Source organism: Narcine bancroftii, chromosome 5 (genome assembly GCF_036971445.1).
Source record: "Narcine bancroftii isolate sNarBan1 chromosome 5, sNarBan1.hap1, whole genome shotgun sequence".
In the NCBI taxonomy this organism is placed as follows: Eukaryota; Metazoa; Chordata; class Chondrichthyes; order Torpediniformes; family Narcinidae; genus Narcine; species Narcine bancroftii.
The window spans coordinates 170,103,750-170,117,039 of NC_091473.1; the positions used below are offsets into that span (position 1 = coordinate 170,103,750).

The 13,290-nt window shown below is 41.7% G+C and overlaps 1 protein-coding gene across 14 annotated transcripts in view; it reads right to left on the minus strand.

The window, feature by feature from the left end:
* Positions 1-13,290, minus strand: part of LOC138764176 (voltage-dependent L-type calcium channel subunit alpha-1D-like) — a 427,400-nt gene that overhangs the window by 237,359 nt on the left and 176,751 nt on the right. For all 14 annotated transcript variants that reach the window (XM_069939715.1, XM_069939725.1, XM_069939713.1 and 11 more), the window contains 2 exons: positions 5,112-5,202; positions 255-281 (listed from right to left, as the gene is read on the minus strand). In XM_069939715.1, the coding sequence (XP_069795816.1) occupies positions 255-281; positions 5,112-5,202 (118 nt within the window). The remainder of the gene's footprint in view (positions 1-254; positions 282-5,111; positions 5,203-13,290) is intronic.

Below are 13,290 nucleotides of genomic sequence, written 5' to 3' on the forward strand. Positions count from 1 at the left end.
TTTAAATTCGGTGCTCAGTATCTCTAAAGATAATTTTCTCAAATTGTGCCACAAATTTCAAATATAAAAATTGGAATTTATGTTTTTGTCAATGAAAATCAATTGTTTTTTTCTCATACATTCATTCAATAAATGAAGCTTTTATTAGTGTGAATAAATTGCAATCTTTGTTATGAAATAATATTAACTAATCACAATTCAGCACTTGATGAATAGAAATTGAAAGCAAAATGTCAATGAAAAAAGATACTGACCTGAACTTTGATTTAGAAATTCGAAGACTGAAAAAAGGAATACAAAATTATTAATAATTATAAGACAAAACAATATGCATTTTGACATTATTGAATAGTTTTGTGGAAATTACAACTATGCTCCATTATTTAGTAATGTACTGATTTAACAGCATACTTTTGTAGGTACAGGATTAATATTAAATTGAAGGAATTATTGTGCCCATTCATATCACATCACAGCCCTGGAGAAAGAGCATTGTGGAACAGATTGTACATGATGAAGTTTACTGAAGTAAACATTTATTTTGCTGTAGTTAAGATCAAAGTTTGGCCATCACCTGATTCTATCAAGTTGATTCAGCTCATGACTCAGTCTGTAAGAGCCTCACTTTAATTTTAAATAATCCAAATAAACTCTCAGGTTTTTATTCTTCTTGCTAGACGATGTTCTAATTTTTCCTTGCATTTCAATCTCTTAGTCTTTCATTTCCCAATTTTCAAGTTAACTGCTTTTTTTAATGTTATACTGTATTCCTTTTCATTTGATCTAATACTGCATTTATTTCTTCAACCTCCACAACTGGATGAAGTTTCCGGTTGGGTATGCATTTAAAAAAATATATACTATTAGTTAACCACCACTTTCAGGTTGGTTTTAGAATGAACTACAGTAATTCACTCAATTTTTGTATCAAATTCTATTGTACTGTGATAATTATTCCCCTTAAGAGTTGTTAAAAAGATCATCAGTAATCACCAATTTTCTCCTTCCTCATTTTCTCAACATGATGATTGAGAAACCGTCTCTTACACACTCAATGAATCTATCCTCCACATTTTCTTTGCCCAATCTTTCTATACACTAAACTTTATGTAGGGAACTGCGGAGTGTGGCAGAAGAAAATCATCTGGGAATACAGATGCACAATTGCTTAAAAGTAACATCACATGTAGATAAAGTTGTAAAAAAAAAGCTTTTAGCACATTATCCTTCGTAAATAAAAGTATTGCATACAGGAGTTACGATGTTTTGTTGAAGTCGTACAAGACAGCGATTCATTTAATATTCTTCCAAATTAGCCTGAGCAAAGTTATTGAAGCACTTTCTATAAAAAAAATCTACACTGCAACTTTTAACTTTTTGGACCATGTTTAAAAGTAGGCAAATGACATTTGAAAAAATGATTCTATTTGCATTGGTTTCTGAACAATGAATCATACAAATCAACTCCAAAACTGTCATGAACAAAATCATTTAAGTAGCAATGATATTAAAATATGTGACTGCTATATTACAAAGGATAAAGAACATAGAACAGTACAGCACAGGACCAAGTCCTTTGGCCCATAATGTCCAAATTAAACTAAAGTTCTGCTGCCTTGTGCACAACACAGTAAAATTCTCATTATCCAGTATTCAATCAACTGGATACACAAACAACTGGCAAAGGAAGATAAATAAATAAATAGATAGATTTTCTACTAAGACTGGGCAGATGGACCCTGCAGGTAAGCGCCGAAACTTCATTGGACATGCACAGGTTTGTTCCACTAAATGGACAATGCCCCTCAATGCGCACGCATTCTTTTCGCCGTTGCCACTTGTGTGCAGATGAGTCAGGTTGTCAGCACAAGGACAGTGCGTTAAGGGCCAATCCAGGACACTTGCATGGAAGTGCGTCAGGTTGTCAGCGTGGGGATGGTGTGCCGAGGGCCTATCGGTGAGTCGGGTTGTCAGTGTAAGGAATGTGCACCAGGGCCTGACTGGGACACTTGCATGGAAGTGAGTCAGACTGCACTGAAGGCCTGACCAGGACACTTGCGTGGTGGTGAGTCGGATTGCGTCAGGGGTCTGACCGATGAAAAGGTGGCTGATGCAGCTCGCCACTGGGGCAAATGTCCGAAAGTGTCTCCGAACATTTTCGAACCAATGGATCTCCAGAACTGGAGTTCTGAAAGTTTAATGTTATTATCAGAGTACATATATGACATTACAAACAATTCTGAGATTTGTTTTTCTGGCAGGCCAAGCAGAATTTTTACTTATCAGTAGAGCAAAAAAAAACATACTCAAGAAAAGATATATAAATAAATGAGAGAAATATAAACCTAAAAGGAAATGTAAACGACCTGACTATAAAATACTGAAAATAAATATTCAATTAATAAATAATGTGCAAAGTAAATTGCCAGTAAATTCCTTAAATTAGTTTCCAGTTGAGTTTGTTGTTTAGGAATCTGATAGCAGAGGGGTAGCAACTGTTCATAAACCTGGTGGTTTGGGATTTGTGGCACCTACACCTCTTTGCTAATGGCAACAGTGAGAAAGGAGCATGTCCTGGCTCACGTAGATCCTTGATAATTGCTGCTGGTCTCCAATGTCAGCATTCCATGTAGATTTCATGGGGAGGGCTTTACATGTACTGGGCTGTGTCCACTACCTTTTGCAGGACTTTCCACTAAGAGGTATTGGTGCTTCATACCAGGTCACGATGCAGCTGGTCAGCACACTTTCCACTATATATATTTGTACAGGTTTTCCAAGGTTTTTGATGTCATACTGACCCTCCACAAAGTCCTGAGGAAGTAGAGGCGCTGATTAACTTTCTTCACGATGACATTCGTGTGTTGGGCCCTGGAAAGGTCCTCCAAGATAGTGACTCCCAGGAATTTCAATTTGCTTACCCTCTCCACCCCTATTCCCCCAATGATCACTGGATTGTACACCTCCAGTTTTCCCTTCATAAAATCCACAATCTTCCTTGGCTTTGGTGACATTGAGAGGTTATTGTTGTTAGTACACCATTCAGCCAATGTTTCAATCTTTCTCCTGAATACTGACTCTGTGTCCATTTTTATACAACCCACTGCCATGCTGTCATCAGCAAATTTTTAGATGGTGTTGTGGTCGTACCCAGCCACACAGTCATAGTTGTAAAGTGAGTAGAGAAGGGGTCCAAGAGTGCATCCCTGTAGTGCTACAGCACTGATGGTGATTGTGGGTGAAATGTTCTTATCAACCCTCATAGATTATGTTCTGGAGGTGAGGAAATCCAGGACCCAATTACACAATGGGGTATTGAGGCCTAGATCTTGGCATTTGCCTATCAATTTTGGGAGGATGATGGTGTTGAATGCCAAACTGTAGTCAATAAAGAGCATCCTGATGCATGTGTCTTTGTGATCCAGATGTTCCAACGGTTTGTGTAGAGCCAGTAAAATGGCATCTGCTGTACACCTGGCAAATTTGAACAGATCCATGTCACCACTCAAGACAGGAGATGATGTGCTTCAACACTAGCCTCTCGAAAATCTTCAGCATTGTGGATGTGAATGCCACTAGTCAGTAGTCATTTAAGCAGGTTACCACAATCTTCTTGGCCACAGGTATGACTGAGGCCTGTTTAAAACAGGTGAGTACCATGCCCTGCCAGAGTGAAATGTTGAAGATATCCGTGAGTACATTGGCAAGTTTGTCGGCACAGGTTTTCAGTATTCAGCCGGGTACTTCATCCAGACCAGATGCTTTCCTTGGATTCACTCTCCTGAAGGCAGGTTGCACGTCATTTTCAGATACTAAGAGTCGAAGAACATCAGGGGACATGGGGTGAGCAGTGGTTCTTCCTTATTCTGATGGTCAAATTGGGTATAGAAGGCATTGAGTTCATTTAGGAGTGAAGCTTAGCTGTCTCCTACTACACCTGATTTGGTTTTGTACCATTTAGGCTCTGCCACAGCTGTGGGGTATCTTTTGTTGTTAACGTTCTCATCTGGAATCTGCACTTCACCCAGGAGAAGGCTTTCCTTATGTTGTGCCCTCTCCTTGTGTAGTGATCTGGATCTCTGAACTTAAATCCCTGTGATGTGGCTCTCAGAAAGTTCTGGGTTTAATTGTTCAGCCAGGGCTTCTGGGTTAGGGAAAACCCTGTACAATTTTGGGGGACACACTCATCCACAGCTGTCTTGATAAAGTCTGTCAGTGCTCTGGTGTAATTATTTAGATCCTCAGTTGAGTTCTTAAACATCAACCAATCCATTGATTCAAGGCAGTCCTCTAACTATTCTTCAGCCTCCCATGACAACCTTCTGGCTGTCCTGATCTCTGGAGCCTCTCTTTTTAGGCTCTCTCTGTTTGAAGGCAGAAGGAACACATTTAAGTGATCCAACTTGCTAAAATGCACTCAGGAAAGAACAGTAAACCTTCCTTATCTTGGTGTAGGAGTGATGGAACCTGTGATACAGCAGGTTACATATTGGTGATAATTGGAGAGGGTTTTCTTGAGAAAGGCCTAGTTAAAATCATTGACTGATAGAGTGTCACGGTGGGCCATCTCTTTTTTTTATTGACCACATCATGCTGCTCTATCAGTACCTGTTTGTAATTGGCATCAAAAGGGATATAAACTCCGGTGAGAATCACTGATGAGAACTTCGGGGAATATAGAAGGGTCTACATTTAATTAAGATTTGCTCTAAGGTAGTGGAGCAGGAGGTAGACTGAGACAAACATCCGTGCACCAAGCAGAATTAACTAAAAAGCAAAGACTATCCCCTCTCTCTTTGACAGAATCTGATTTTCGATGCCTCTGGTCGGATTGTGGTGTTCGCTGTGTTTTGTTCGCCAGGACTCGGTGCAGCAAACTGAGATTTGTCTCACCGGTCTCTGATAAAACAGCTAAGCATGAGCTTGTCGATTTTATTTTCTAGTGACTGGACATTGATGTGCTTTGATGTCTGTGAATGTTTTTGTGTTTCCCAGTTGTTTGCTATGTGTACATATGTACGTGATGTGTACGTATTATTTGTAAATGTTCATGCACTAGCTCCTTGCCACTTAATGCTGAAATTTATCTGAATTGGTGTGATTTTACTCACCATAATGATCCACAGCATGTCGCATTCTCACCCCCTCCACCAGTACCATTTTCTGTAGTATTAGATCCAGTTTCACCAATTGGCAGATTTGCTGTTGGAAGAAGTCAGGAAAATGAATCAATCAATTGTATTTTATTGACTATTTACCAAATATTTTCCTGTCATTATATCTATGTTTGAAGTCTATTTTTAAGCAAAAAATTAAAACTAATAGTGCCAAGGATTGAAAACCTAATGTGACATTATTCTTAAATAATAATAATCACAAAACAAAATAAGTAAAAAGATAAATGTAATATTGCCATAGGAAGCAATAATTGTATTGAGATAAAAGGTGGCCATCAGAAATCAAACACAATCAACAATTTTTATTTCAATTCACAAATAAATATTTCTTTGCAATTGAAATATGGACAAGTATAGTATTCAAAATTTGTGATCATTTATCTTGAAAAATAAACTGTTTTACAGAATATGAAATGATCTGACAAATGTAAATACAGTGGTCTAGTGCTCAAATCTATATTCAAATGAAGAACTGTAGATGTCACAGTCATAAATATAGTAACATAGCTTCCTTTCTCAAAGTAATATCTTCAAGTACAGCTCCCAGAAGGAATTATTATTTACTGAATTTACCTTTCATGAGTATTTTTAATGTATGGAATATCAAATAATTTCTTAATTATATTTCTTAAACAAAACTCACAAATCTGTCTTCAAATGGAAGAAATAAAATCCGAATTAATACATTTTAGATGCTCAGAACACCTGTAAAGGTGGTCTGCTATCCTGAAAGTGGAGTCCAGTGAGAAGCAAAGAATCACGAAGCTGAGGAGACAAACCAGTTTATTTTTTCAAGAATATCAGTTGATATTTCCAACTAAAGTACTCCCAAAAATCATTTTGATAATATGTCCACAAACCAAAATATTTCCTTCAGCCTTGACTTCTCTCTTGCTGTTATCTAATTATTGTATCTTATTCAACTGAGAATTAAATATTGAATTATTGGGATCAAAGGAGGTCAAAGCAAGACACTTTAAAGCAACAACTAGACTGTTAGAGAGAATTCAGGATTACATTGACAAACCAATACTGGACATTTTCCAATATTGAAGGAAGATGCAATATTCCAAATTGTCTGGAACAAAGGCACAGATTGAAGTCAGAAATTGTAGTCAAATATATTGCTGAGGCATGAGCGCTATGCGAAGTGTGGAGTAAGAACAACACACACACACAGTCAAGTCAAGGTTGAAGACTGATTTATCGGACTGACAGTTCTGCTTATATTCACTTCCTGCCTCTGACGACAGGAGTGACATCATCGCAATGCCAGTCTACCAATGGCCAAAGTTCCCGTCGTTGCCCACTGTGCAGGAGGTCACACAGGATGATGGCCGTTGGTCCCTGCGGGGCCCTTGCAATCTATGCATTTGCCAGCCATTTTGTGAGCCAGGTTGCAACTTGGTTCGCAGGCCGCTACACGACCACCCCCTCCCCCCAAGAACTAGTAATCAGAGTGTCCACTGGTGCTTTAGACTGCTGAGCTCTGCAACACTGGGGCTGTCTCAACTGGCTGGCTAATGTCTTCGTGGTCCAGTTTCAGGCAGACGAGGGTGAAGGTTTCCTCTTTGCTGGCAATGTCTAATACACACGTTATCCTATTGTGCCTGATGGTCATTGGAGGGGTGCGCGATGTGCTCCCCTTTGCTTAAAAATATATTCACAGGTGTGCAAGTCCTTGGGAACAAAAGATTTTGGCTGGCCATGCCACGGGGGCTGTTGAAGGGCTAGGGTACCCAGGCTTTCCTTCAGGTGTTTCAGTGCAACCATGGGGGTTTCTGGATCCTTGGCAGTGGCCAAGAACTCCCCGGAGATTATCTATGGTGCACCGTAGACCATTTCTGCTGTGGAGGCATTAAAGTCCTCCTTCGGCATGGTGCATATTCCCAGAAGGACCCAAGGCAGTTTATCCGCCCAGTTGGGCCCCGTGTGCCGGGCTATCAGGGCTGCTTTTAAGTGTCCATGGAACCGCTCCACTAACCTGTTGACCTGTGGGTGATATGATGTTGTAGGGTGGAGTTCTGTTCCCAACTGTTTGGCTAGTGCTGTCCAGAGCCCCAAGGTAAACTACGCTTCCCTGTCGGAGGTGAGATGCTCTGGGTCTCTGAACCTGGACACCCAGGTGTTGATGAGTGCCCTGGTACAGGTCTCTGTGATAGTATCAGCCATTGGGACTGCCTCTGACCATCTCATGGAGCAGTCAACCATAGTGAGGAGCTATCTTGCCCCACAATGGGAATGGCTGAACCTACGTCGAGATGGCTCAAAAGTCTAGGGAGGTGCTTTAGTGTGAGCTTGCTCCATGGACGCCTGGCAGAGTGTGCAGGTCTTGGCCCACTGACTGACCTGTTTGCGGAGCCCGTGCCAGACAAACCTGCTAGCCACCATTTTTACCATAGTTCTGATGGCCGGGTACATGTACACCGCATCAAAGACCTTCCGTCTCCATACTGCTGGCACAATGGGGCAGGGTTTGCCGGTGGAGACATTTCAGAGGTGCATCTGGTTGCCAGGGGTGATGACGGCATCCTCCAGCTGCAGCCCAGAAAGTGCTGTCCTGTACGCCGGGATCTCAAGTTCATTATCTTGTGCCCTTGTTAGGGTTGAATAGTCTATGCCCTGGGATAGGGTGTGGAGGATTTGATAATGGGAGAGTGCATCAGCCACCACATTGTCCTTGCCGGTGATGTACTGGATGTCCATGGTGAATTCAGACATGAAGAGAAGGTGCCTCTGCTGCCTGGTCGACCACAGGTCAGAAACTCTATGGAAGGCAAAGGTTAGTGGTTTATAGTGTTACGAGCCCAGAGGACCCCAAAACCCAGCAGCAATAGATATTCATCAAGACAAATGGTTACTTAAACAAAAGTTGCTTTTAATCACACTTTAACTTATCACTATTAACTAACTTAACTAACCTAACTTAACCCCCTTCTAATTCTAAGCACACGTGTATGTAATATGTGTGTAAGTTCAGAAAAGTTCTTTGGTTCACAGTCCAATCTCACTTCTCATTCCTCCAAGTTTACTGGTTACAGGCAATTCTTATACTGTGCACAGAATTTAACATTAATAAAGTTCACCAGGCTTTGGTGCTTGAAAGGTAAATGGTTACCACTCAAAGAGGTTCTTGTTGGTTTTCAGAGAGAGAACTGATGTCCCAGGACACCCACAACTGTTTTACTTCCATCAGCCACTTCAGTGTCTTGCTGACAGAACTTATCCCCTCAGAGTTCTCCAGATGATAACCTCTTTCCTTCAGGTCTTCACAGAGTACATTCTTGTATCTCTTATTTCAAGTTAAACAATAGAAAGCCAGTCCTCTCCTCTTGCATGAACCACAAGGGCTTTGACCAGGCTGAACTAAGAACTCACAACCCGTCTTCCAAATGGGGTTTTCCACAAGCTTGCCAGCTTGTCCTGTTCCAGTCCCAGTTGTTGCTGCTGACAGTAACACTATAGAATTGATCTCAGTCTCTTTCTCTCTATCTCAGAGAGAAAAGCCTCTGACTCTCTCTTCTTTTAAAACCACATGACCCTCTTTGAACAGCAAGTTGCACTGCAGACAGAATATGGCTCTGACAAGCTTTTTCATCTGTTGCCTTTTTGTAAACAACAATCCATTAGTGGGCATTCTCCAAAGCTTTTGTAAATGCTCTGAGGCCCCAACATGTCTAGCTTGAGCAGAGCTCCAGTATTTTAAATAAGATCTGTTTAGTGTGTGACCTACATTAAAAACATTGCCTCAATTTATCTTCTAAAAACATATCTATATACTCTGTCACAGTAATCTGTGAAGACCTTGAATTGTCTGCCTTCCAGAAAGTATTGAAAGTGCCTGACCACCAGGTACAGCATCAATAGCTCCCAGACAAAGGTGCTGTATTTAAATTCAGGTAGCCAGAGGTGCCTGCTAACGAAGGCCAGGGACTGGCATTGCCTGTCGATCAGCTGTTACAAGACCTCTCCGACCGCTGTGCTACAGGCATCCACTGTGAGGACCCAGGGTGAACCAGAAAGGTGGCATTAGTCAGAGCATCCTTAGCCTTCTGACACACCTCCAAGGCCTCCTTGTCCCAGGCAACATCTTTATTTTTCCACGCCATGAGCGTAAAAAGGGTGCATGATCTGAGCTGCTGCCATTATGAATCGAAAGTTGATTATACTGGCAAACTCCTGCATCCCCCTTCATGGTACGAGGTTTAGTGAATCACCAAATGGCCTCCACCTTCTCGGGCAGTGGTTTCACCCCATATTTGTCAATGTGATGCTCCAGGAAGTCAATTGTGTCTCGCCTGAACTGATACTTGGCAGTGTTGATGGTCAGCCTGAACACCTACAGGCAAGTGAATAGTGTGCTCTGAATGGTTGCAGCTGGCAATATGGATATTCTCCAAGTAGATGAATGTGAATGGGAGGTCCTGGCCCACCGCATCCATCAGCTGCTGAAAAGTCTGAGCAGCGATCTTAAGCCCACAGGGCATCCTCATGAATTCAAACAAGTCATAGGGGCTAATTATGGTGGTTTTGGGTATATCCTTGTGGTCCACTGGGATTTGATGATAACTCCTGATTAAATCGACCTTTGAAGACACTTGTACCACTTGTAAGATGGCGGTAAAGTTCTGGATATGGAGCACAGGGTATCTGTCTGGTATGGTGACCTCATTGAGATGCCAGTAATCACCACAAGGCCTCCACCCTCCTTCTGCCTTCGAGACCATGAACAGGGGGGAGGCCCAGAGAGTGTCTGACCACTGCATTATCCCCAACTCTTCCATTTCTTAAATTCCTCTTTAGTGAGGGCAATCTTTTCAGGGGGAAGGTGACGTGCCCTGGTGTGGAGCAGGGGACCCTCGATGAGGATGTAGTGCCTTATCCTGTGCTTTGATTTCATGGAGGAGAATTATGGCACAACGATTATGGGGATCTCTGCTAGAATGCAAGTACAGACGTTGTCAGACAGCATGACAGGAGTCGAGATGGGGGGCCAGTAGTTTGGCTTCCCCCAGGGCCATTGTCTGAAAAGTTCTGATGTGCACAAAACGGTGCCCTTTTAAGTCTACCAGCAGGCAGTGAGCACACAAGAAATTGGCTCCCAGGAGCATTTGCGCCACTGCTGCAATAGTAAAGGTCCACTTAAATCAGTGGCCAGCAAACATCGGGGTGTGGTGCAGGTGCCACAAGTTCGTATAGCGGTACTGTTCGCTGCTCTCAGTGCCAGGCCTGGCTTGGCATTCTAGGTGTTGTTGGCAATTGGTGGAGGTTGGGGGGGGAGGGAGAAGGGAGAGAGGACACTAATGTCAGCACCTGTGTCCATGAGGAAACACCTTCCCAACAGAGAGTCCCACACATGGAGGAGGCTGTCATGTTAGCCAACTGCTCCAGCCATTGACAAAGGCTGGTCATGGCGTTTCCTAGAAACGTGCAGGGTGGGCCACATCGACGGGACCCTGCACCCTATAGTTTATGATAATAGCAATGAGTAGGGGGGTTCCATTTGCCTCCCCATCTGCTCTTGGGGCTTGGGGATCTGTTCCACCGAGGCGCCATTTTCTTTCTTTGCTCTCCAGAGCACACCAGCCTGGGCTGCAACTTTCCTCAGATCACTGAAGTATTTGTCGGTGAGTAAGAGCCAGATATCCTCAGGCATATTTCCAGAAAAATATGCTCAAAGAGTAGGCAAGGCTTGTGCCCCTCAGTGAATATGAGCATCTCACTCATGAGGGTGGATGGAGCCCTGTCCCCCAAACGGGCAGCGTGTTCACACCACGATAGCCTGAAAGTGCAGGTTAATAAAGGGCTCTTTAAGGGCAGCATATTTGCCTTGCTCCGGAGACTGCCGTAGGAAATCGACATCTCTCGCTGCTGTGTCCTGGTTGAGCGAGCTCTCTACGTAGTAGTAGCGAGTGTTGTCAGTGGCAATCTGTCGAAGGTAGAATTAGGCCTTGGCCTGTTCAAACCACACATGTAGCTGTCACACCCAGAAAATTGTCAAGTTTAGCAAGACCATGTGGAGAGCTGCTTGGTCCGTCATCTTCGGGTCCAACTGCTGGTTGGATCAGCTGGGGTCATCAACGTAGCATGCACGCTACGCAAAGTGTGGACTAAGAACAATATACACACACAGCCAAGTAAACATCAAAGATTGATTTATTGCATTGCCAGCTCTGCTTATATTCAATCCCTGCCTCTGACAACAGGAGTGACATTATCGCAACGTTGGCCTCCGACTGGCCAGCATTCCCGCCATGGCTTGGTTTCTCATCATGCAGCTTATGCAGGATGAAGGCCGTTGATCCCTTCAGGGCCCTCGTGATTGCAGTGTTTGCTGGCCATTTTGTGAGCTGGGTCGTGACTGTTCATGGGCCGCTTTAATGGATAACCTGAATTTTACACTTGTAAGGCAACTTGAAAAATTTACCAGCATTTGAAAATTTTATGTAAATGAAAGTTATTATTCCAGTTGTTGTAATCATCTTCCACCACACTAAAGAATGAACTATAGGAGGATAAAATGTACATTTGGATATTTTTCAAAACAAGCGATTATAACTTACATCAAAGTGAGCATTTTCTTGGCATTTGGTTTCAAGTAAATGCTTAAAAGCTGGGTCTAGATTGAAATATCCATAGAAACTTAAAGAAATTTAATGAAGCTAAATGAGATGCAATGATTTTTAACTGAAACTATGAATTACAATTTAATTTATTCAAATATTTTATGTATGACCAGAGAATTTTCATCTCACATGAGTAAAATCACATGTAAAATGTACAAAATTCACACACACAAAGCTACTATTTTCCTTCCATGCAATTTGTTTCATTATATGAATGTAAAATTTAATCAAGGTATTGTGCATGTTACATAATGAGTCCTTATTTTGAGCTTTATATAGAAAATTTATCATACACAAGAATAAAGTTCCTTTTATATACTTGAATGGATAAAGAGCTTCCTTGGCTAAACTACTTGAGCCTGTTCATTTGTTTATGTAACAAACAAGATTTGTGTTTTATATGCAATGGTTTGGTGACAGTTAATATCATAGATTTTAACTTGTCCTGCCTTGTTTAGTGAGGAAAAAAAATGTTATTCAACTTCTGTTGAGATTTGGATCTCACTGTCTTTGGTGCACCCTAAAAATCTGGAAAATATGTCTTAACATCAGAAACTGTGCAAGATTGGTTAACATTCAAATTTCACCACTGAAAGAGGAACTGCACTTCTCGTATCAGAAAATTTGAGCTTCACTGAACACGTCTGCCTGCTTGTAACTGAGCACTGGAGAATATCAGTTTGTAGATACAGTGCCCTCTATAATGTTTGGGACAAAGACATTTTTTTTTCGTTTATTTATCCCTGTGCACCATAGTTTTAAATTTGTAATCAACAAATCATGTGATTGAAGTGCACATTTTGGATTTTATTCAATGTTATTTCTATATATTTTGGTTTGACTATGTAGAAATTACAGCACCTTTTATTCATAGCCCCCTCATTTGAGGACACTATAATGGTTGGGACATTTGGCTTCACAGATATTTGTGATTACTCAGGTATGTTTAATTACTTCATTGGTGCAGCTATAAGAGAGTTAGGATTTCTTCTAAGCATTTGATCAACTTTGGGGAGTCCTCATTTATCAACACGAGGACCAGAGTTGTGCCAATGAAAGTCAAAGAAGCCATTATGTGCCTGATAAACAAGAACAAAACAGTAAGAGACATCTCCCGAACCTTAGGATGACCAAAATTCACTACTTGGAAAATCACAAAGAAGAAAGAGCGCACTGGTGAGTTCAGTAATTGCAAAGGGATTGGCAGGCCAAGGAACACCTCCACTTCTGATGACAGAATTCTCATCAGAATGAAGAAAAATCCAAAAACGTCCATCTGACAGATCAGAAACACTCTTCAGGAGGCAGGTGTGGATGTGTCAGTGACTACTGTCCACAGAAGACTTCATGAACAGAAATATAGAGGCTACCATGCAAGATGCAAACCACTAGTTAGCCACAGAAACAGGATGGTCGAGAAGTATTAAAAAGAGCATGCCGGATTCTGGAAAAAGGTCTTGTGGACAGGTAAGTCAGTCATGGTAAGA